The 22,688-nt window shown below is 30.0% G+C and overlaps 1 protein-coding gene across 1 annotated transcript; it reads right to left on the reverse strand.

The window, feature by feature from the left end:
• Positions 1–5,011: 5,011 nt before the first annotated feature.
• Positions 5,012–22,435, reverse strand: LOC145305467 (uncharacterized). Its single transcript, XM_080147085.1, has 33 exons — positions 22,387–22,435; positions 21,953–21,991; positions 21,795–21,825; positions 21,469–21,540; positions 21,180–21,244; positions 18,693–18,794; positions 18,286–18,345; positions 15,785–15,842; positions 15,586–15,694; positions 14,452–14,580; positions 12,981–13,052; positions 12,776–12,827; positions 12,538–12,636; positions 9,756–9,857; positions 9,572–9,670; positions 9,400–9,498; positions 9,166–9,267; positions 8,969–9,067; positions 8,719–8,817; positions 8,469–8,567; positions 8,228–8,326; positions 7,981–8,079; positions 7,730–7,828; positions 7,374–7,475; positions 7,173–7,271; positions 6,920–7,021; positions 6,671–6,769; positions 6,442–6,540; positions 6,185–6,283; positions 5,919–6,017; positions 5,652–5,750; positions 5,428–5,526; positions 5,012–5,226 (listed from the first exon to the last, which is right to left on the reverse strand). Exons 1-33 carry the CDS (start codon positions 22,433–22,435, stop codon positions 5,132–5,134), a joined length of 2,925 nt encoding a protein of 974 aa, XP_080003211.1. The 3' UTR covers positions 5,012–5,131.
• Between the last annotated feature and the right edge of the window lie 253 nt (positions 22,436–22,688).

The raw sequence follows: 22,688 nt of genomic DNA on the forward strand, positions 1-22,688 counted from the left end.
TCAATGCCCCTAACTCATATATCAACCCTTTTGATCCACTTCTCCAAGGCTTACTTATAAAAAATAAAGGTTACCTTAATTAATCTTAAAAATAATAAGAATTAAAATTCTTTCATATGCAGACAATTTGATGTCGACTTTGTGTGGATTATTTTTAATTTTACTACAATAGAAAAAAATTATAAGGCAAGATCTTATAGAAATAAAAGCTACTCTTTGTAATAAACATATCAAATTTGATAATATGTGACTCTTTGTAGATTTTAATTTTAACATCTATATAGATGTTCATTCATTTTAACAAAAAAGTACATAGGTTCAACACTTGCTTATTTCTAATATTCGATTATGTGTCATGTGTTTTACCTATATTTCACATGGTGCCTATACCAAGGTAAGAAATCACTATATAACAAGGATGACAACATCCATAAAAGTGAAGCTCTGAAATGGAAGGACAAACAAACTTTAACACTTGTAGATTGTCAGAACTTAATTAGCAGAATATTAATGCATCAGTACAAAGAATATTGTAAGTAAATTTGTTGCAAAACTGCCTAAATGGATGATACTGTTTAAGGACATACTAACATTTTTGGGACTTGTTTATAGAGATGCTTTACTTATAACATTTTACCTTGTTGCATAAGAAATCAGTTTTCAAAAAAATCAGAAGAATCGGATAATTTTAATATACAAAAATTTGTTGTCAAAAAAGTTAAAAATCGACATGTTTCAAATGGACGTACGGACATTCTGGTATTGATTATAGACTACTACAGGAATCATCATGCAAAGTTTGGAATCGATAGGACAATTCTAACCTGTTTAAATTAACGAAAAGAGCTAACTCTCTGTGACGAACGTACGGACCGACGTACGGACGGACCGACGTACGGACGGACCGACCATAATTATAGAAAAGCTTCGCTTTTAAAAAACGTTTTTTAACCTAACTTAAAAATCTAACATCTTTAAATATTAGGGGTTGTAGCTATCATGTATAACAAAAACAGGATGTGTGTCTGTGTGTGTGGGACTTCTTAAAGGGAGTGTGAACGTAAAAATTTCTCATCTGATTATCAAATCTTAACATTTACTAAGCACATTTCACTACACTGATCAACCAAAAATGTTCTATTCACTAAAATATCCAGAAATAATGCCTTGATTTTATGGTATTTTGAGAGGGAAAAAGAAAAAAACAGGGAAAATCTGAACGTTTTTGTTTCTTATAATGTTTGTAGGGATATTTAACTTGTCATATATAGTTGAAACAATTTACTTACTATTAAAGATTTATTTTATGCAATAAAATTGCCAATTCGTTTTTTTATAACGTAGTAATTAGGTAATAAAGACATATTTTAAATTCGTATTATTGACAAAAAAATACCTCACTGTCTACAAAGGGTTGAATCTCATAGGTTATATAAAATAATAATATCCTTTTTTATTGTGTTGAACAATAAATAACCCACTTTGGAGAATTAGTTTACACTTTTATCAGACTGTTTATAAAGAAATATTGCGTCTTTATTATTTACAAATTTGTAATTAAAGGTGGGCGAGAGATGGGCCATTTAAAGTTAATTGGATACTAATAAAAAACCTGTTTCTGGCTTTGTTATTGTATTTGGTTTTCAATAAAAAAATATTGCTTATTTTATCAATTTCTAAGTAACTATACATTGGATTAAAGCAAGGATTATGTTAAAAGCCAGCTTAACTGTTAGGAAAAATCTAGAACTATGTGAAAAAGTTTAATTTTAGCTATAATGGGAGAAAAAAGCAATTTAATGCACATTTTATATAATACGGAAAATTTCTTCCTTTCCCCGTACCTTATAAAAATCGTCAAAAAAAGCCGTTTTTTAAGCAAACAAAAGCGCGTTATGCTCTATCTGTGAGATATTATAATGAATGAGATAATGCTAAGATTTGATATTAAGATGAGAAAAATTTACGTTCACAGTCCCTTTAAAAACTAATGAAGGCTATAATACTTTTTTTAAATTTTTAAGCTAAAAGAACAATTAGCTGTTTTAAATAATAACCTTTAAAAAAATATTCTACAAAGAAAGTACAAAAGTAAAGTATAATGAAACAATAGATATAGTAGATCTAGATGGTAAATCGGGCCCAACTTGATAAGGAATTTCCAAAGAGTTATCTTTATCCCAAAAAAAGTTAACTATTTAAAGATGATTTCTTATATATGTTATGTTGTATGCTTTACATCATGCGAGGGAAGAAATTTTTTAACCATATGATTAACCTAAGCAAAGGGTTTTCCTATGAAAGACTATTTATAGCTGATTCATTTTGCGAATGATATGAAAGGATAATTGCTCTTTCTAACCAAATTCTGTTTACTTTCTAACCAATATATGGCAGATTGATCCTCCCCTGTATTCCTATTGGCTGAATTTGGGAGTATGTATCTATATTATACATTTTAATAATTCTTACTTGATATTTTCTTTATTGGTGTTCCTTTATTTCTTCAAAACTTGAATGACAGCTTTAAATGACTTATTTTTGATTACATTTTTTTACGACAATTCTTCGCCTATCTTTTATGAAGTGTTGATTTTGGGATGAAGAGAACACTGAAAACATTTTTTACTGTGCTAAGAAAATTGCTAATAAAACATCACATGTTTTATTTTAATAAAGCTTTATTACATTTGTCCCTAAGATTTCAAAATAATGTTTTCTTATTTTTTGGAATAACAACATTTTGGACTAGTAAAATTTAATTGGTTTTTTCATTAAGTTGAGTGTTCAAACGTTTCAACCCCCAATTTTAATTTACAGTTGGCGTATTTTTGTGTATCATCATTAGGGCTATACATTAATTTATTGGCCTTTGTCTTATCCCTTCTAACCTTATACCTGATTTATTACATTTATCCCCAACATTTCAAAATAATGTTTTCTTATTAGTTGGCTTAATAACTTTTGGGACTAGTAAAATTTGATTGATTGTTCCATTAAGTTGATTTTTCAAACGTTTCAACCATCAATTTTAATTTACAGTAGGGGTATTTTTGTGTATCATCATTGGGGCTGTACATCAATTTATTGGCTTATGTCTTATCCCTTTGGATGCCTGTTTTTTTAACCTTTCTTTGTGAATCTAATATCTTTAATTTTGAGGGGTAGCTGCTATTTTAAATAACAAAAATAGGATGTTTATATGTGTGATGGGAAATCCAAGAGGGGAGGGGTATGTATGACCATTGTATTTACCTTCACTTTTACTTTATTTCTAAATTTTAGCGCATATGAAGGAACACAAATGAATAAATCAATCAGATAAATGTAGATGAAATCAGGGAAATAAAGGGATAAGACAATAGTAGATAAATTGATACCCCGCCCAAATTGAATTTTGAGATGCCTAGGCAAAAATTTTTAATTTTGAACCCTCCTCCCCCAAATATAAAAAAAGCTTGGACGTCCTTGTCCTGTACAATTAGTGGTTGAAACGGATGGATATTAAGATTAATGAACATACTAATTAAAATTTCGAAAAAAGTCCCAAAAGTTATTAAGCTATTGAATAAGAAAACGTTATAATAAAACTTTGGGGACTAATGTAATATTTTAGAAAGCCCAATGACCCCTCCCTTCCTGGATTGAATGCGAATTTGTACTTGCTTTCTACCTGACTTAACTAGATAAGATATCTTTAATATTTTAAGTATACCTAAGTAATTTTATGTAACCCTATTTAAATAATTAAGAAATAAAATAAAAAAAATATGAAAGATAAGTCTTAATTAGAGCAAAGTTTTTTTCGTCTACATAAATAGAAAAAAAGAAGCATTATAGATAACTAAAAGTGTACTCATTGCAATAAATTTTGAATCATGACTCTTTAAATGTAGAATGAAATGATTACATCTATTTTGTTGTTCATTCACTTTAACGAAAAAAATAATTTGCAAATGTTTAGGACACCTACCCATTTCCAATATTTGAATATGATTTGTGTTTTTTATATATATTGGGGGAGGTTAATTTACCATATTTTCTATTAAAAAAAATCACCCTATAAAAAAAATTTTAAGTAACCATTCATTCATAATTAGAAAAATCAAAAATATCTTTAAAAAGGCCTTAGATGGTTACTTGCTATTATGTATAACACAGATAGGATGTATGTGGCGGAATTTATAAGGAACCGTGCTCAAAAACTTTAAAAAGATAGGAATATTTTTTGAAAATTTTAGTTAGAAAAACAATTAGCTGTTTTAAGACATAACCTAAAAGGTACTCGTATATCAAACCTGCTTTTTCTTGACATAGCTTTATGTAACTAAGAACAAAATAGGAACCCCTAGTAAACTTCATAAGGTACCCTAAACCTTTCCTAAGTCTTACTTAACATTACTACATTTAGGAATACTTAACAATAACTAAGAAACTCCAAAGGGATACTTAACTAAAAGCTTACATAAGCCTGACATAAGAAAATACCATTAGGGACACTTATCTTCATTTGTGATTCTCACTATTGACAATATCTGCAAAAGAAACTAAAATAAACAATCTTCAACATTCATTCATTAAATTTAATTCAAACTTGACTTACAAATGAATTATAGAGTAGTTGAAAAAAGTGTTATTGAAAAACATAAATAATTGTTAGCCTATTTTATTACTGTATTACACATGTTTACATTATTCTTAAGATAAGGATAAAAAAGTTATTACAAAAAACCACAACAATTTTTGCATTTTTTCAAGGGTTTTTGTTCATCCTTGATAATAGAGTTTGTATTTACAATTGTTATGTTTAGTGTTGGAATAAAATTTTAATCTATAATTATAATGTACAAATACAAATTTACAAAGAGTCATTAAAATAAAATTAAATAGAAGTGATTAAAGTGAAATGAACAATAGAAATTTTAATTTCACCTTTTAAAACATTTAAAGTTATATTATAAATCAGTGGCGTGCACAGGATTTTGCTTTTCAAAATTAAGGGGGGGGGGGGTAGCTTTTGGAGGTGTTATATAGACAACAAGTAAGGTGTTATTTTATTGTTAGGAAGTGGATACTCCCCCTTAAACTTCAACCTTTACATATATACTAGAAATTCTCAAAAGGTGGATCATCACTCCTTAAGAAGTTTAATAGTTTCATCACAATTATCCACACTTTTTACATCCATCCACTTACACTCAAATGAATAATACAGAGCTGTATCGCCTAAAATAAAACATAAATCAAGTATCATTATTGGATGTTTAAAAAGAGTACTAAATAATTTAATACACATTATAAGCATTAGTGTCCTTCAAAAGTGTCAATACAAATTGTAATAAAAGGTAATATAAAAAGATTTGGAAAGATTTATTGATAGTTTATTTTATTAATTATATATTGATTACATGAAATATCGGTACTTACCACCATCATCCTTAGCCTGTACATCAGCATCGTGTTCTAATAATATTTTTACAACTTCATGGTGTCCATTCACAGCTGCAAACATGAGACTGGTCCAACCTAGGATATATTGAAGTAGACAGATAAAATAACAATACTTAAGAAGTAAGAAAAGAAGTAGTATATTTATTTACAAACATAAATAAACATAATTATATAATAACTAGATTAATATAAGTACCTACCATCATTATTCCTTGTATCTACATCAGCATTGTTTTCTATTAATACTTTGATAACTTCAGGTCTTCCATAATTAGCTGCATACATTAGACTGGTCTTGCCTAGAGAAATATACAAAGTAGATAGATACATTTTCAATTTTATTTATTTGGAAATAACAATGAATAGAAGAAAAAAAACACTTTTTAAATATTCCTTATTTGCTGAACCCTTCTTTAAATATATATTGATGTAGATAAATGGAATAATAAGTAAATATTAGTACTCACCATCATTATCCTTAGCCTGTACATCTGCATTGTGTTCTAATAATGAATATACAACTTCAGGGTGTCCATACTCAGCTGCAAACATTAAACTGGACTTGCCTAGAGAAATATACAGAGTAGATAGATACATTTTCAATTTTATTTATTTGGAAATAACAATGAATAGAAGAAAAAAACACTTTTTAAATATTCCGTATTTGCTGAACCCTTCTTTAAATATATATTGATGTAGATAAATGGAATAATAAGTAAATATTAGTACTCACCATCATTATCCTTAGCCTGTACATCTGCATTGTGCTTTAATAATAATTTTACAACTTCATAGTCTCCATATCTAGCTGCATAAATTAAACTAGTCTTGCCTAGAGAAATATACAGAGTAGATAAATACATTTTGAATCTTATTCATTTGGAAAATAACAATGCGTAGAGAAAAAATTACACTTTTTAAATATCTCATGTTTGATTCAGCATTTTGTAAATACTTTAAATAATACAATAAGTGAATATTAGTACTCACCAATATTATCCTTAGCCTGCACATCAGCATTATTTTCTAATAATAATTTTACAACTTCAGGGTGTCCATGCTCAGCTGCCAACATTAAAGTGGTCTTGCCTAGAGAAATATCATAAAATAGACAAATATATTAACAAAAATATTTAAATGCAAAGAATGTAAATGAAAAAAAAGAAGAAATATAAGTTGTTAAATAATTTTTAATTACTAGATAAATATTATTACTTACCATAATTATCCTTAGCCTGTACATCAGCATTATGTTCTAATAATAATTTAACAACTTCCAGGTGTCCATATCTAGCTGCAAACATGAGACTGGTCGATCCTAAATAAATATTACAGAGTAGATAGATAAAATTACCAAAAATAGTTAGCTATAGATAGAAAATAATGAATGAAAGAAAAGAAGGAATATATTAAGTTTGAAAAACACTAACTAAATTATTTGACAGGCTAGATGAATATTTATACTGACCAAAAGTAATTTCCCTAGCCTCTACATCAGCATTGTGTTCTAATAATAATTTTACAACTTCCAGGTGTCCATATCTAGCTGCATGTAGTAGACTGGTCCAGCCTAGAGCAATATAACAAAGTAGATAGATATATTTACAAACAATAGTTAGATAAATTGAAAAAAATAATGAATGAAAGAAAAGAAGTAATATATTAAGTTGGGAGATAAATAGATATAATTAATTAATTGCTAGATAAATATTAGTACTCACCATAATTGTCCTTAGCATGTACATCAGCATTTTTTTTTAATAATACTTTGATAACTTCAAGGTCTCCATTCTCTGCTGCATAGATTAGACTGGTCTGCCCTAAAGAAATATAACAGAGTGGATAGATATAAATACAAACAATAGTTTAAATACATAAACTAAATAAACTATTTTGTAAATTAGATAAATATTTGTACTCACCTTTTTCATTTACCTTAGCCTCTACATCAGCACTGTTTTTTAGAATTGATTTTACAACTTCATGGTGTCCATTCACAGCTGCAAACATTAGACTGGTATTACCTAAATAAATATTACAAAGTAGATAGATATATTTACAAACAATAGTTAGATAAATAGAAAAAAATAATGAATGAAAGAAAAAAGTAATATATGTAGTTAGAAAGGTAAATGATTATTTGATTACTAAATAGATATCTGTAATCAACAATAGTTAGCTATAGAGTAAAAATAATGATAAAAGATAAGAAGTAATATATGAAGTTGGAAAGAAATAAACTCAATTATTAGATTACTAGATAAATATTAGTACTCACCAGCATTATTCTTAGCCTCTACATCAGCATTGTGCTCTAATAATATTTTGACAACTTCAAGATGTCCATGTAGAGCTGCAAACATGAGACTGGTCCAGCCTAAAAAAATATTACAAAAGTAACAGATATGATTTCAAACAATTGTTAGGATATACAGAAAAAAATGATGAATGAAAGAAAAGAAGTAATATATTAAGTTGGAAGATAAAGAAATATAATTAATTAATTACTAGATAAATATTAATACTCACCATCATTGTCCTTAGCATGTACATCAGCATTCTGTTCTAATAATAATTTTACAACTTCAAGGTGTCCATACTCAGCTGCAAGAATAAGACTGGTTGATCCTAAATAAATATTACAGAGTAGATAGATAAAATTACAAAAAATAGTTAGCTATAGATAAAAATAATGAATGAAAGAAAAAAGGAATATATTAAGTTAGAAAAACACAAACTAAATTTTTTGACAGACTAGATGAATATTCATACTCACCATCATTGTCTTTAGCCTGTACATCAGCATTCTGTTCTAATAATAATTTTACAACTTCAAGGTGTCCATATTTAGCTGCATACATTAGACTGGTGAAGCCTAGAAAAAAATTACAAAGTAGATAATTTTCAGAATAATTAGGTATATATTAAAAAATAATGAATGAATAAAACAAGTAATATATATATATAATTAGAAAGGTAAATAATCATTTGATTAATAGATACATATAAGTACTCACCTTTTTTATCCTTCCCATCTACATCAGTAATGTGTTCTAATAATAATTTGATAGCTTCATGGTGTCCATTCTGATCTGCATACATAAGACTGGTGAAGCCTAAAAAAATATTACAAAGTAACAGATTTAATTTCAAACAATTGTTAGGATATACAGCAAAAAATAATGAATGAAAGAAAAGAAGTAATATATTAAGTTGGAAGATAAAGAAATATAAATAATTAATTGCTAGATAAATATTAGTTCTCACCATCATTGTCCTTAGCGTGTACATCAGCATTTTTTTCTAATAATAATTTTACAACTTCAAGGTGTCCATACTCAGCTGCAAGAATAAGACTGGTTGATCCTAAATAAATATTACAGAGTAGATAGATAAAATTTCAAACAATTGTTAGGATAAACAGAAAAAAATAATGAATAAAAGAGAGAAGTAATATATTAAGTTGGAAGATAAAGAAATATAATTAATTAATTGCTAGATAAATATTAGTACTCACCATAATTGTCCTTAGCCTGTACATCAGCATTTTTTTCTAATAATACTTTGATAACTTCAAGGTCTCCATTCTCTGCTGCATAGATTAGACTGGTCTGCCCTAAAGAAATATAACAGAGTGGAAAGATATAAATACAAACAATAGTTCAAATACATAAACTAAATTATTTTGTAAATTAGATGAATATTTGTACTCACCTTTTTCATTTACCTTAGCCTCTACATCAGCACTGTTTTTTAGAATTGATTTGACAACTTCATGGTGTCCATTCACAGCTGCATACATTAGACTGGTCTTACCTAAATAAATATTACAAAGTAGATAGATATATTTACAAACAATAGTTAGATAAATAGAAAAAAATAATGAATGAAAGAAAAGAAGAAATATATTAAGTAAATATAAATAGATATATATTTATAAATAATAACCAGAATTAGTTTTAGGCTCTACATCAGCATTGTGTTCTAATAATAATTTGATTATTTCCAGGTATCCCTTCTGAGCTGCATACATCAGACTGGTGAAGCCTAGATATATATAACGGAGTTAAAATACATAAATTAAATAATTTGATTATGGTATAAATATTAGTATACTTACCATATGAAGTTTTATCCTCTACATCAGCGTTGTGTTCTAATAATAATTTGGTTACTTCAGTTTGTCCATTCAAAGCTGCATCCATAAGACTGGTTCTGCCTAAAGAAATATTACAGAGTAGACAGATGTGTTAACAAATGATAGTTGTAGATAAAAATTTCTTAAGATAAATATTAATACTTACCAAAATGTTTATCCTTAGCCTTTACATCAGCATTGTGTTCTAATAATATTTTGACAACTTCCAGGTGTCCATTCTGAGCTGCAAGGATTAGACTAGTGTACCCTAGAAAAATATTGCTGACATAATTAAGTTAGAAGTAAAGAAACTAATAATAGATAAAATAAAGTTAGAAAAATAAATTAGTATAATTATTTGAATAGTAAATATATACACAGTGGATCAAAAAAAATGCATCTTCCCGTATTGGGAATCATCCATATGGAGCATGAAATAAATAATTATAGGTCCATGTTATCTGCAAAATGTACATCAGAATAATTACTTTTTGCATTTTTTGATATCCATAAAAAAGTGGCTGTTGGTAAAATGATCCTAACAATAACAATTAGATTTCATTAACTTATTTATTTTGCAAGAAATTGGATGAAAAGTACAATATTTCCTTTTTTTTAGCTTTATACAAAGGGCTTTTTAGGTTTTTCAGAATTTTTTTTTATTTCTCTATGGCAAAGTCATTTTTAGTAAATAATGTCTATTAATACTGTGTGCATTGACAAATAAAACAAGTAACTATTTATTTCATTTCAATATCTTAAAAAATAAGTTATCTTAGTTTAAAATCATTGCTAAATCGCACTTTCAAGATTTTTTACAACTGCCCAAAATCAAAAGACTATATGGTTCCACCAGATTAAAACAGTTCTGAACTATGATAAAAATAGATCTTATAGTTTGCAATGGCCCTTTAATTAAACAATATTCTGGGTGTGTCTTAGGGTGGGCCCATTTCCCCCTTTTTTTAGATTTTACTGTTATCATAAGTTGCGGAAGTCATATATATTAGGGTGGGTCGATTTTGGACATTTTTTTTCTGATGCCAAAGCGGGGATCTGCACTCAATTTATATAGATATAATACACCTCTGGATGATTTAAAATTTATCCTAAGTCTTAAAACCGCTGACGACCAGACATTCAATTGTATAGCTATTTGTAAATGGGGGTCAAAAATTTATTGACTCAGAACTATGGCTTCATGGTGCTCCCTGGAAATGCCTTGAGGAGCTGAGTCAGGAACTTTTGTCCGTTTCAAAAAATCTCGTTCCTAGCCTGAGAAAATCTAAAAAACCTCTACAAATTGGACAATTCTCAATAAACCTTAAAAATTTTTGGTTTTTTAGTGATTTCTAAGGCTAGGAACGAGATATTTTGAAACGGACAAAAGTTCCTGATTCAGCTCCTCAAGGCCTTTCCAGGGAGCACCATGAAGCCATAGTTCTGATTCAAAAAATTTTTTGAATGTCGTCTTTGCATACTAATAAGTAATGAATTATATTTTTAAGTGGTCATGTTCTAAAACTCTATTTTTTAAAATTCTTTTTCGGTCAGAAATGTTTTTAAGGTTAATTTTATCTGTTGCATATCCCCGCTTTGTCTAATTCCGATATGAACCCACCCTAATATATATGCATGATAAGCCCCATTCAAGTTTCAAAAGTGACTTGGCTCTTATAGCTGCCGGCGCACGGGGGGTTTAAAAAGTGCCCATCCCTCTTATAAAACCAAAAATTTTAATTCCTTCAAACACAGGCATGTTGCATATCAAAATGACCGCATTGAAATGCTGATTACGAATCTGAAAACCGTTTTGAAAAATATTACTCCTAGTTTGAATAAGATCTCATTAAGTATCTAAAAACAGCTGATTTAGTCAAAATTGTTCATTTTGGTAGGTTATTTGAAAATCTTTTCAGACTGAATCTATATTTTTCAAAACGGGTTTCAGATCTGTTATCAGCATTTCAATGCGGTAATTTTGATATGCAACATGCCTGTGTTTCAAGGAATTTCAATTTTTGGTTTTATAAGGGGACGGGCACATTTTATACCCCCGTACGCCTGTTGTTTTTGGATATTAAAACCTCTTTCAAGTTTCACAGGGTTTTGTATTGGCCCAGTAACCCTTGCCAATGTGAGATTCCAAAATCTACCCACCCTAGATCTAAACAATCTATAATACAAAGTAGAATGATGTCTGTCTGTCCGTCCGTCTGAAGCTTAAGATCTTGGTAACCACTGAACCGATTGGATTCTACTCTTCAGGGTATATACTTATTGGTCCTGTGGTAGTTTTAAGCTTTCAACCCCCCCCAAAATAAAAATTTCCCCCCCAAAAAAATAAATTTCATATTTTTTTCTAATCTTGATGTTTTTACTTATTTTTATATATTTTTATATTTTTTTATACTTTTTTATATCTTTTTATATTTTCAATTATTTTTCTTTTTTTATAAATTTCTTTTCTTACTTTGTTTTATCAAATTCAAAAAGATTGTGAAACCTTCCTTCTCCTGTAGGGGCGAAGCCCCAAAAAGGCTAATGGCAAAGAAATTTTAAAAAACAATAAAAAAAAGAAAAAATTCAAAGGTTTTAAATAATATTAAATCAATATAAAAGTTATAAAGAGTTATAAAATGTTATAAAGGGTTATAAAATGTTATAAAGAGTTATAAAATGTTAAAAACTACAGAAAATATCTAAAAAAAATCTAAAAAAATTTAACCTCCAGAACACAAATTACTCCCCCCCAATTAAAGAATTTTACCGCCTCCAAATAAAGAGCTTGGATGCCCTTGAGTCCTACTGGTTGTTTTCCAAAATTGAAAAACATAGTTTATTTGGTCCACCTGATATTATGATTATCTTATAATTATCCAGAGTCTCTACATCAAAACAATCAATATGCAATATACATATATCCAAAACTCATTATGAAAACTTACCATCAAATTGATTATCATCAACTGCATTGACATTGAATCCAAAAGAAATTAATTCTTTCACAGAATTAACATCACCATCTTTAGATGCTTTAAACCATTCTAAATGCAATCATTAAATGAATATTTCATTTATAAATTCTTTGAGACTAAATAATTTTATATTGGAATAAGATATATTATTCTTTTCACATTTTTTCATATTAAATTTTGTATTCTATGAAATCTTTTAAAAGCTCACCTCTATAATATTTTCTATTTAATATTCTATTTTCATATTCCTTGTATAGCTTCTGATATAAAAAAAATATGCTTTACTTATTGCAAAATGTCTAATAATTGATATTTATATCATATTAAAGTTTTGAATATAGTAGTATTTGACATAAGAATTTTACTATATAATGACTAGTTTTAAAGTTTAATATTTTAAGATAATTTCATACCAAAGTAGTTTCATTTACAGTACAGTTATACGCTCTTGATATTTCTACAATATCTGCTGGCGATAATTTGTCCTAATATTTATATAAAAGAATCAAAATTATATATGATAAACATAGCAGATATATCATGAAGTTTGTTTCTAAAATTTATTCATTTTATTTTGGTTCTTATGAAGGGAGTGTGAATGAAAAAATTTCTCATCATATTATCAAATCTTAACTTTTCTAAGCACCTTTCACTATACTGATCAACTAAAAACGTCCTATTAACAAAAATATCAAGGATTTATACCTTGATTTTACAGCATTTTGGGAGGGAAAAATGGAAAAACAGGAAAATCTGAACACTTTTTTTATTCAAATGTTTCTAGGAATATCTAACTTATCATACAATTAACTTACTATTGAGAATTCATTTTATGAGATAAAATTGCCAATTCATGTTTTGTTAATGTAGTAATTAGGTAATAAAAATTTATTTTAAATTCATATCATTGACAAAAAAATACCTTACTGTCTACAAAGGGTTGAATCTCAGAGCTTATTTGAAATGATAATATCCTTTTTTTATTGTGTCGGATAATAAATAACCCACTTAGGAGATTTAGATTACACTTTTATCTTAAGAAATATTGCACCTTTATTATTTCACAATTTGTAATTTGTAAATTTTGACCGCTTCCCCCTTCATTTTTTGTATAACCATCTTATAGTAAAGTCATACATATTTTTTCTTAGTGAATTGTTAGTACCTATATAATGCTTTTTATCATAATTATTTGTTATCAAAGTTAGGTTTAAATGTTTTACCCTTAAAGAATGTTTTATCATATACTTATTTTGTTGTTTTTTTTCCAGATGCGATTGATAATGAGTATTTTTTACTTGAAATATATTTTGGAATGATGAAGTAGACATTTTTCCTTTTAAATTGGGTTGAGAAAGATTTATAACTAAATAGTTAATTAAAGGTGGGCAATAGATAGGCCAACTGAAGTTACTTGGATACTAATAAGAAAACCTGTTTTATGCTTTGTTATTGTATTTGATATTAAATAAAAATATTGCTTATTTTATCAATTTCTAAGTAACTATACTTTGGTTTAAAGCAAGGATTATGTTAAAAGTAGGCTTAAAAATTAGGAAAAACAGAGAAGCATGTCAAAAAGTTTAGTTTTAGCTATAGAAGGTAAAAAAGACAATTGTCTGCACATTTGTATACTCTGGAAATTTTCCCCTAATCTTTGATACAGTAAAAATTGGCAGAAAAAGCTGTTTTTTAAGGAAACCAGTTTCCATTTTGCCCTATCTTTGAGATTGTATAAATGAGAGGGTGTTAAGGTTTGATAATCTGATGAGAATTTTTTTGTTCACAGTCCCTTTAATGTGTTCATTTATTTGCTTGTTTGTCCAGATATGTTTAGAAAAAGAATTATACAGATGTTTCAAAATTAATTAAAACTTTGCTTACTGGATACTTCTCCAGAACATTTTCATCCAAATGGACTTTATATTCTTCTTTAATCTCTATACATGTAGTGTTCCATTTACAACCAGTGGTCTTTGGATAGTGCATAACACTGTAGAAGTCATATATTGTCTGAATTTGTTGGAAATATTTATATTTAAATAAATTAATTCTTTTAAAGGTGGGGAGGGTTTATAGAACCACAACTCAGATACTTTGCCCAAAAGATAAAAATCACATTCTTTTTGCCATTTATGCTCAAAATTATAATGATAATAAGCATCCTAACTCTTACCAAAACTGCTGATGACAGGATATCTGTCAACAGAAATATCTGCTACCTGTAGTATAGTGGTTACTTTATCTGGCATTAAACTGTCTTTGATTTAAAATGTGTAAAATTTAAATAAATGTATTATGCAATACAACAAATTTATTTTTATTACTAATTCAAGTGTGATATTAAATAAGATTATTCAAACTTTTTTAAATAATTTTAAAGAGCCCCCCCCTCTAGTTTTTTCAATCTCATTTTTTTGTAGGCAAGATGGAGAATTGTGACTTCATGAGTTTTTAAGTTTAGTAATTATACGATGGCAAGAGTTGATTTTATCAGGATATCTGGTCTGTGTCGGTCGTGGCACTGGTCAAAGTCGGTTGGGTAGCACCAAAACTAGAAAAAATTCTAAATAAATCTTAGTTTCTACATTATGATTTTTGTGTATAAGGTAGAAACCTAAATTTTTCTTTGGGAATACTTAGATATTAATGACCTTCAGAGAAAAGTGGTGTTATGACCGTTTGACCGCTCCCTGACCGACTTTATGCCTGATTTTTGTCTGGCTTTTACCACAGACATATATAGTAATTTTTTTGTTATGAAAAATAAAAGTTCGTCCTAAAATTTGGTCATCCTAGCTGCAAAATTGGCCATTTTACAGCTGTTTTAAAATTTAGCGGCTGGCTGCTAAAAAGCAGCTAAGGAGCGGTCTGACCGCTATGACTAGAAAAAGTAATTTTCTCTAAAAATACACATGAACCACCAGAAAATTCAAAATTTATCCTAAAACTTTAACTTTTATGAATTAAATCCAAAGAGCTATTTTTTACTATCATTATGGGCTAAATATTTCCAACACTTTCATTATAAGTTTCACCAAAATCTTGTTCTCTAATTTCCATTGCTCTTCTAGCTCTGAAGTCCAGATTTTCATTAATAATTTTAATATAGTCATCTCGATCAGGCCTTAAACAAAAATTTTTCTGTTATTGATTTTTTGTTTAATGGATTTTAATCAAAAACAAATATATTTAGATTCTTTGATACATGGTATACCTGTTTTGTTCATGAACCATACCAAGAACATGGCCCAACTCATGCAAAATGACAGAACCTAAAGTGTTATTAAAATATAAACTGCAAACCAAAAAAATAGGCAAATCCGAATTTTCAGAATAGCAGCTTCATTATTCATTTGGGACGAAATTACTGTAAATATAATATGTAGATGCATCTTTTTGTTACAAGTTTCCACCTTTCATTTTTTATTAATCAGCACCAATGAAGCACAAGATCTCAAAAACAGCATTTTCACAGTGGGATCCAGTGGGACATCCAAAAAATTTAAAATTGACTTTTATCTATCCTAGGAATTAATAATAGCTGTAAGTAGACAGCTAGAAAAGAAATTTTTAAAAAATATTCATTTTTGGCGGATTTATGCCATTTTTAAAAAAGGTAGTGAAAAATTTCTTTTCAGTTTTGATGATTTTCCAGATTTTTTTACACAATTTTTTCAAAGCAACAAAAAATACATTTATGTTCATCTTATGAAAATAATTTTTGATTGAGGTACTTCTCAGATACCTGTACCAATGTCTAATTAAAGAAATATTTAAAAAAATATTTTTTTTGGTGGTGTAAATTGACATTTTGTGAGAAAATTTCACCAAAAATATTAAGATTTTTAACCCCAAAAAATCAGTTTTCTCCATTTTACCCAAAAACGGCCAGGATGCCCCGGGTTTTGCAATAATAACATTAATATGCAACATGTATTGTGTTTAAAACAGTTTTCATAACCTGGGGCCTCCCGGCCGTTTTTGAGTAATTGAGCATTTTACATTGCATGGTTTGAACAATTTCGTTCTTGTTAATTTGAAATTTTCCCTCGTTAGAGGGGGAAGGAGTTATTTTAGAGCCTAAAGTCAACTCTGCAATGTTTTCTAACTTTTTGAGGCGGAACTTTTTTTACTTATGCATTATTTGCCTAGAGGCCTAGGGGATCACTAATCAACCCCCCCCATCACAACATTTTTAATTAGAATTTTTAAAAGTTTAATAGTTATTTCTCACATTATATTATAAACGGCTTTCCGCGGATATAGAATGTACAATTATAAGATTAAAACTAGTTTTTTTAGCCCTGAGGTGCCAAAGGCACCTGCTAAAAAAACTGGTTTTAATCTTATGATTGTACATTTTTATATTTGTAGAAAGCTGGATATAATACAATGCTAGACATAGTTTTTTCGTATGGATGAGAACCGGTTTCTATCCACCGGATTCGAATGAATACGAGAAAAATATTTTTCATTTTGTGGGGGGAAGTTATTTTTTATTGGGAGGGTTGAAGATTCCAAAATACTCAAAATCTGGCCTGAACTTCTAAGGAGCTTCACTGGAAAGTACAAACATATCAGTTCAGTGTTTAGCAAGATCATTTGCTACAGACAAAAAAAGCTGTTAGTCAAAAATTGTATTAGTTATTCAAAGATCTTTGTATCTGGATCGAGCTTACTGCCTTCTTAATCTATTTTTCACTTGTATCTTATTGCATTTTTAAAGTTAATAAATTATGGTCTTTTTTTATTAATACAGAAAAACTCATATTAAAGGGAGTGTAAACGTAAAAATTTCTTATCTGATTATCAAATCTTAACATTTTCTAAGCACATTTCAATACACTAATCAACCAAAAAAATCCTATTAACAAAAATATGCAGGAATAATGCCTTGATTTTATGGTATTTTGGAAGGGAAAAAGGAAAAAACAGGGAAAATCTGAACCTTTTTGTTTCTTATAATGTTTGTAGGGATATTTAACTTGTCATATATAGTTAAAACAATTTACTCACTGTTAAGGATTTATTTTATGATATAAAATTGCAAATTTAGTTTTAGTTTTTTAGGTTATTTAAAATAATAATATCCTTTTTATTGTGTTGGACAATAAATAGCCCACTAAAGAGAATTAGTTTACACTTTTATCAGACTGTTAATAAAGAAATATTGCACCTTAATTTTTTACAAATTAAAGGTGGGCAAGAGATGGGCCAACTAAATTTACTTGGATACTAATAAAAAAAACCTGCTTTGTTATTGTATTTGGTATTAAATAAAAAATATTGCTTTTTTTATCAATTTCTAAGTAACTATGCATTTGTTTAAAGCAAGGATTATGTTAAAAGTCAGCTTAACTATTAGGAAAAATAGAGACCTATGTCAAAAAGTTTAGTTTTAGCTTTAGAAGGAAAAAAAGTCAATACAGTTGGAAATTTCCCCCCCAATCTTAAATATAATAAAAATCGGCGGAAAAAGCCATTTTTTAAAGAAACAAGAGACAGTTTGAGATTATATGAATGAGATGATGTTAAGGTTTGATAATCTGATGAGAAATTTTCTCGTTTACAGTCCCTTTAAGAACGGATGAACCTTGGTCCTTTCATTAAAGCTATTTTCATTGGGGTAGCTGCACAACATAAAGAATGCAAAGATAAAAAATATAAAATTATTATTTGATTACACACATATTTTAGATTTTATTAAAAGTTTACCTTCATCCACAAAGCAAGTGGAATCTCCAAGATTTAAAGAACTACCATCTCCTTTAAATCCTTAATTGAATGTCAAGACATTTAACCACAAAGATTTAACCCTATTAGCAGAACAATTTTAATTCTCTAGCTTAACAAAAGTTTGTTGAAATAACTTTACTAAAATGTGGAAATCAATGAAAAACTCAACAAGGGCTCAATCTTTTGTTAAGCAAAAAAGGATTATCTTATAGTCAGAAAATCTTTTAGAATAAAGGAAACCATAAATAATTATAATAACCTCGAGCTAAAATAGAAGTAGATGATATTGAATAGAGGATATTGAATGTCTGAGTGATAATTCAAAAATTGATTTTGATATTCTATTTACAGATATTTTAATTATCTTACTTTTTAAATTCTTTTACCTATTGTAGCTTCACATACTTCAGATTGTTTTCTGTGAATCAATAATTCTTGTGGGAAAAAATTCTGTCCACTTGTCTCTATGTCAACAAACGTTATACATCCTACAAAAAACATTCTATTTATGTTATTTTATGAAAACCTTTTCTTTATGATAGGCTACTTTGGATAATGGGAGGTCCAGCAAACCTAATTTATTTGACATTGTAATAGCACACCCCTCCTTAACCAAACTTTAGATTAAAAAAATTTTCCAAACATTCGGACAATTGGGCGTTCAAATAGGACCTAGTGGTAGTTAGAATCAGTTGAGAACAAAATCCTAGCCGTTCCTTCTTGCCAGATATCGCCATTTTAAGATTTTAAGTAAAATTACACTAAAAATCCAAATACAAACTTAAATCTTCTTTCAAGACAGCCCCAAAACAGAGTATCTTTGCTCCTGTGGCCATACTGACTGTCTGGAGTTTCTAACAGAGAGTGCCTTTATGTGTTAACACAAATAGGGATTCGAACCCATTCCCAAAACTAACAAATGTGGAATAGCTGTGTATTACAGCATGCTGTCAGTATTTTTAACACTGATAGATGGATGGCCAGCAAAGGCAAGGCATATCCTAATCAGAATACCTGATCATTCACCCACAGGCCCCAGTGGAACACCTTTGAGGTCTGCACCACATGTTTTCTGGGTCGTTGTTCACCTGCTCCCATGGATTGGGCAGGTTTAGACCCAATGGTGCCCTCAGACTCCCATTAACCCTGCCATTTGGGCTAAGTTTAGAGTGATGTTTAACACACCTGGCCCATGAAATGGGCCGTGAGATGCTCCCCTGCCAAGATCAGCACAGCCGCCACAGAAGGATATCTACAGGTGGTGGGCCGCATACATTTCTCAAGATGCAAGTTAGCCCATTCTGATCTTGATCATCCAGGAGATCATGGTAGTGTGCATTTTGAACCATACCCTGAGCCTGGGAGGGTTCTTTCTGATGGAGTTGGGGACACAGTTACAGTTTGACAGACCTGAGCTGGTGGTATGGGTCAGTTGGGAGAGTAGCTATGGTCGCCCCCACTCACACTAACCAAGTGGCCCCAGCCCTGCCAAGCCTGGAACCTGGGTCTTTCCCACAACCAGCGGCTGAAGGCAAGAAGCTCTCTAGTCATACAATTAACTGTCTGGCCAGGGCTGCTATCAAGGGGCCACTGCAAGCCACAGCCCTTGTTCCCATCGAATTCCCTGAGGTCAAGGTGCACCTGAGCTGACGGATGAAACCGTGAAACAGGACAGGGGCTATTCTTAGTTGTACACCCCCAATGTGCCTCCAGGAGGTGCGACTGCATCAAACTGCCCCCCAGGACAGAGATGGTGTTCAAGACCAGGCCAAACTTCCAGTGCAAAGCCTGACTATGGGGACCCCAGGTACAAGGTTAACAAGGAGCTGACCCTGCTTATCACAAACAACAGCTAGAGGGTATCCAGAGGGGCATGCATTGCCCAAGCCCAATATACAAATTACCACTGTTGTGCTATATATAATATACAGCTATTCCACCTTGGATAGTTTCAAACAGTAACTGTGTCCCCAACTCCCTCAAAAAGAACCCTCCCAGGTTTAGGGCATAGTTCAAGATGCACACCACCATAATCGCCTGGAGGATCAAGATTAGGGTAGTGCTAATTTGCATCTTCAGTGAAGGTATGCGGCCAACCACCTGCAGCTATCCTTCTGTGGCAGCTGTGCTGATCTGTGATTGGCAGGGAGCATCTCATGAACAGGGCATGGGCCAGGTGTGTAACATCACTCTGAGCTTGGCAAGGGTTAATGGGAGTCTAAGGGCCCCATTAGGTCTAAACCTGCCCAATCCTAGGGTACAGGTGAACAACACCCCAGTAAACATGTGGTGCAGACCTCAAAGGTGTTCCACTGGGGCCTGTGGGTTAATGATCAGGTTTCTGGTTAGGATAGGCCTTGCTGTCTATCTGTCAGTGGTAAAAATACTGACCTCATGCTGTAATACACAGCTATTCCACGTTGGTTAGTTTTGGGAATGGGTTCGAATCCCTATTTATGTTAACACATAAAGGCACTCTCTGTTAGGAACTCCAGGCAGTTAGTTTGGCCACAGGAGCAAAGATACTCTGTTTTGGGGCTGTCTCACTAAAATTATACTAAAAAATTGAAAGAAGATTTAAGTTTGTATTTGGATTTTTAATGTAATTTTACTTAAAATCTTAAAATGGCGATATCTGGCAAGAAGGAACGGCTAGGATTTTGTTCTCAACTGATTCTAACTACCACTAGGTCCTATTTGAACGCCCAATTGTCCGAATGTTTGGAAAATTTTTTTAATCTAAAGTTCGGTTAAGGAGGGGTGTGATAGGTTATAGATATATCATTAAAAAGTAGTAGGCAGTTGCCTGAAATAGGATGGCAATGGCAATAGTAATATATTATGATTTTAACTATAAAAACTTAATTTTTTACCCTCTGTCTGATTTTCAATTTTCTTCATTTGAGCAACTACCAACTCTTTCTCTTTCTCCAGGTACCTAAGTTATTCAAAATATGTTTTTGGAAATTATTGATTTAAATTGATTGATAAATATGAATATGCACAATATAAATTTAATATTGTTTTCCTCAAGCCGTAATCCCCATCAAGATTGTGGGAGGGTTGATGTCATTTTCGACCCCCCACCCCCTATTGTTATTATGGTTCAGCTCAACATCCATTTTTTAGAATTAATGTTTTCTTTCAGTACTGTTTATTTACCTTCTTCCAAATCCTTCCTCATCTAGAAATTTGAATGGTATGATACCATTTTGCCATAGTTTGCTTCTATTACTAAATAAAAATAAAGGGAAAAGTAGGTAGCAGTTAAAATCTGTAAAGGATGAGTGTTTTAAGTTAAAAACAGTAGTAGAACAATAAAAATTATGTTAAATGTTTTTTTTTCAATTTTTTCTATAGTTCTTTTCAATAAGAAATACACATATTTAGTGAATGTTATTTACCGATTTTACCCGCAACCTACTTTCCCCTTTTCTCTAAATAAAAAATTTTATAATGTATTAATGAAATTATTGTATTATTATTACCTCACGAAGGATTCTCCATAGTCATAATCAACTAAAGTAAAAACATAATTCTCAACACATATTTATAAAAGTTAACCTTAGTGAAACTGTAAAAATTTTTTTTTTGTTTAACTAAACTTCATAGTTCTGTTTTAAATGAAACAAAATTAAAGGATAACCTGTAAAATCAACAGTTTCATCTTTCAATGGAAAGGAATCTAGAAAAAAAATACTAATAATCCTTATAATAAAGTAAATGGGTGTCTGTCTGACTGTTGTCTGATCTCAACTGCTGAACTGATATGGCACTCCTTTACAGTGTAATTTCTCATAGGTCCTGGAAAGGTTTGTAGCTATTTTGGGGGACGGTACCATCACCCTTCCAAGAGAAATCGCCAAAAATATATAAAAAATGCTGACTAGCTGATATTTTTGGCAGTTAGGTAAAAGCAAAAAACATAACTAACCCTATCTAGCAGGCAAAAAATATTTTTAGCTGATTTTAACATAGATTAAAAAGAAAACATTTTACATGTCCCTAGGTCCTCTAGGGGCATAGCCACTAGTTGTGAATTATTCAATCAATAAATATGCATTCAGAACGAAATCTTACCTATATTTTTCAACTGTGTGAGAAATATCAATATATATAAACACATCATTTTCTGAAAAGAAAATCTATTAAAAAAATGTCAATATACATACTAATAAAATAAGTTTGAGGGGATATCCCCCCTGAGCAACACAAAAATTGTATCCTGGGGGTATATTTTTTAGGGGGGGTAATAACCCCCAACAGAAAATTAGGGGGTATCTAGTTTTACCCCTCCCAACAGATTGTAGTGGGGTAATTACCCTCCCAAGCAAGTTTTAATTGAGGGGTAAAAATTTTTATTGGGGTTTTTTAAAAATTCC

This window comes from Acartia tonsa, chromosome 14, assembly GCF_053477335.1.
Source record: "Acartia tonsa isolate MP-2025a chromosome 14, ASM5347733v1, whole genome shotgun sequence".
NCBI classification, from domain to species: domain Eukaryota; kingdom Metazoa; phylum Arthropoda; class Copepoda; order Calanoida; family Acartiidae; genus Acartia; species Acartia tonsa.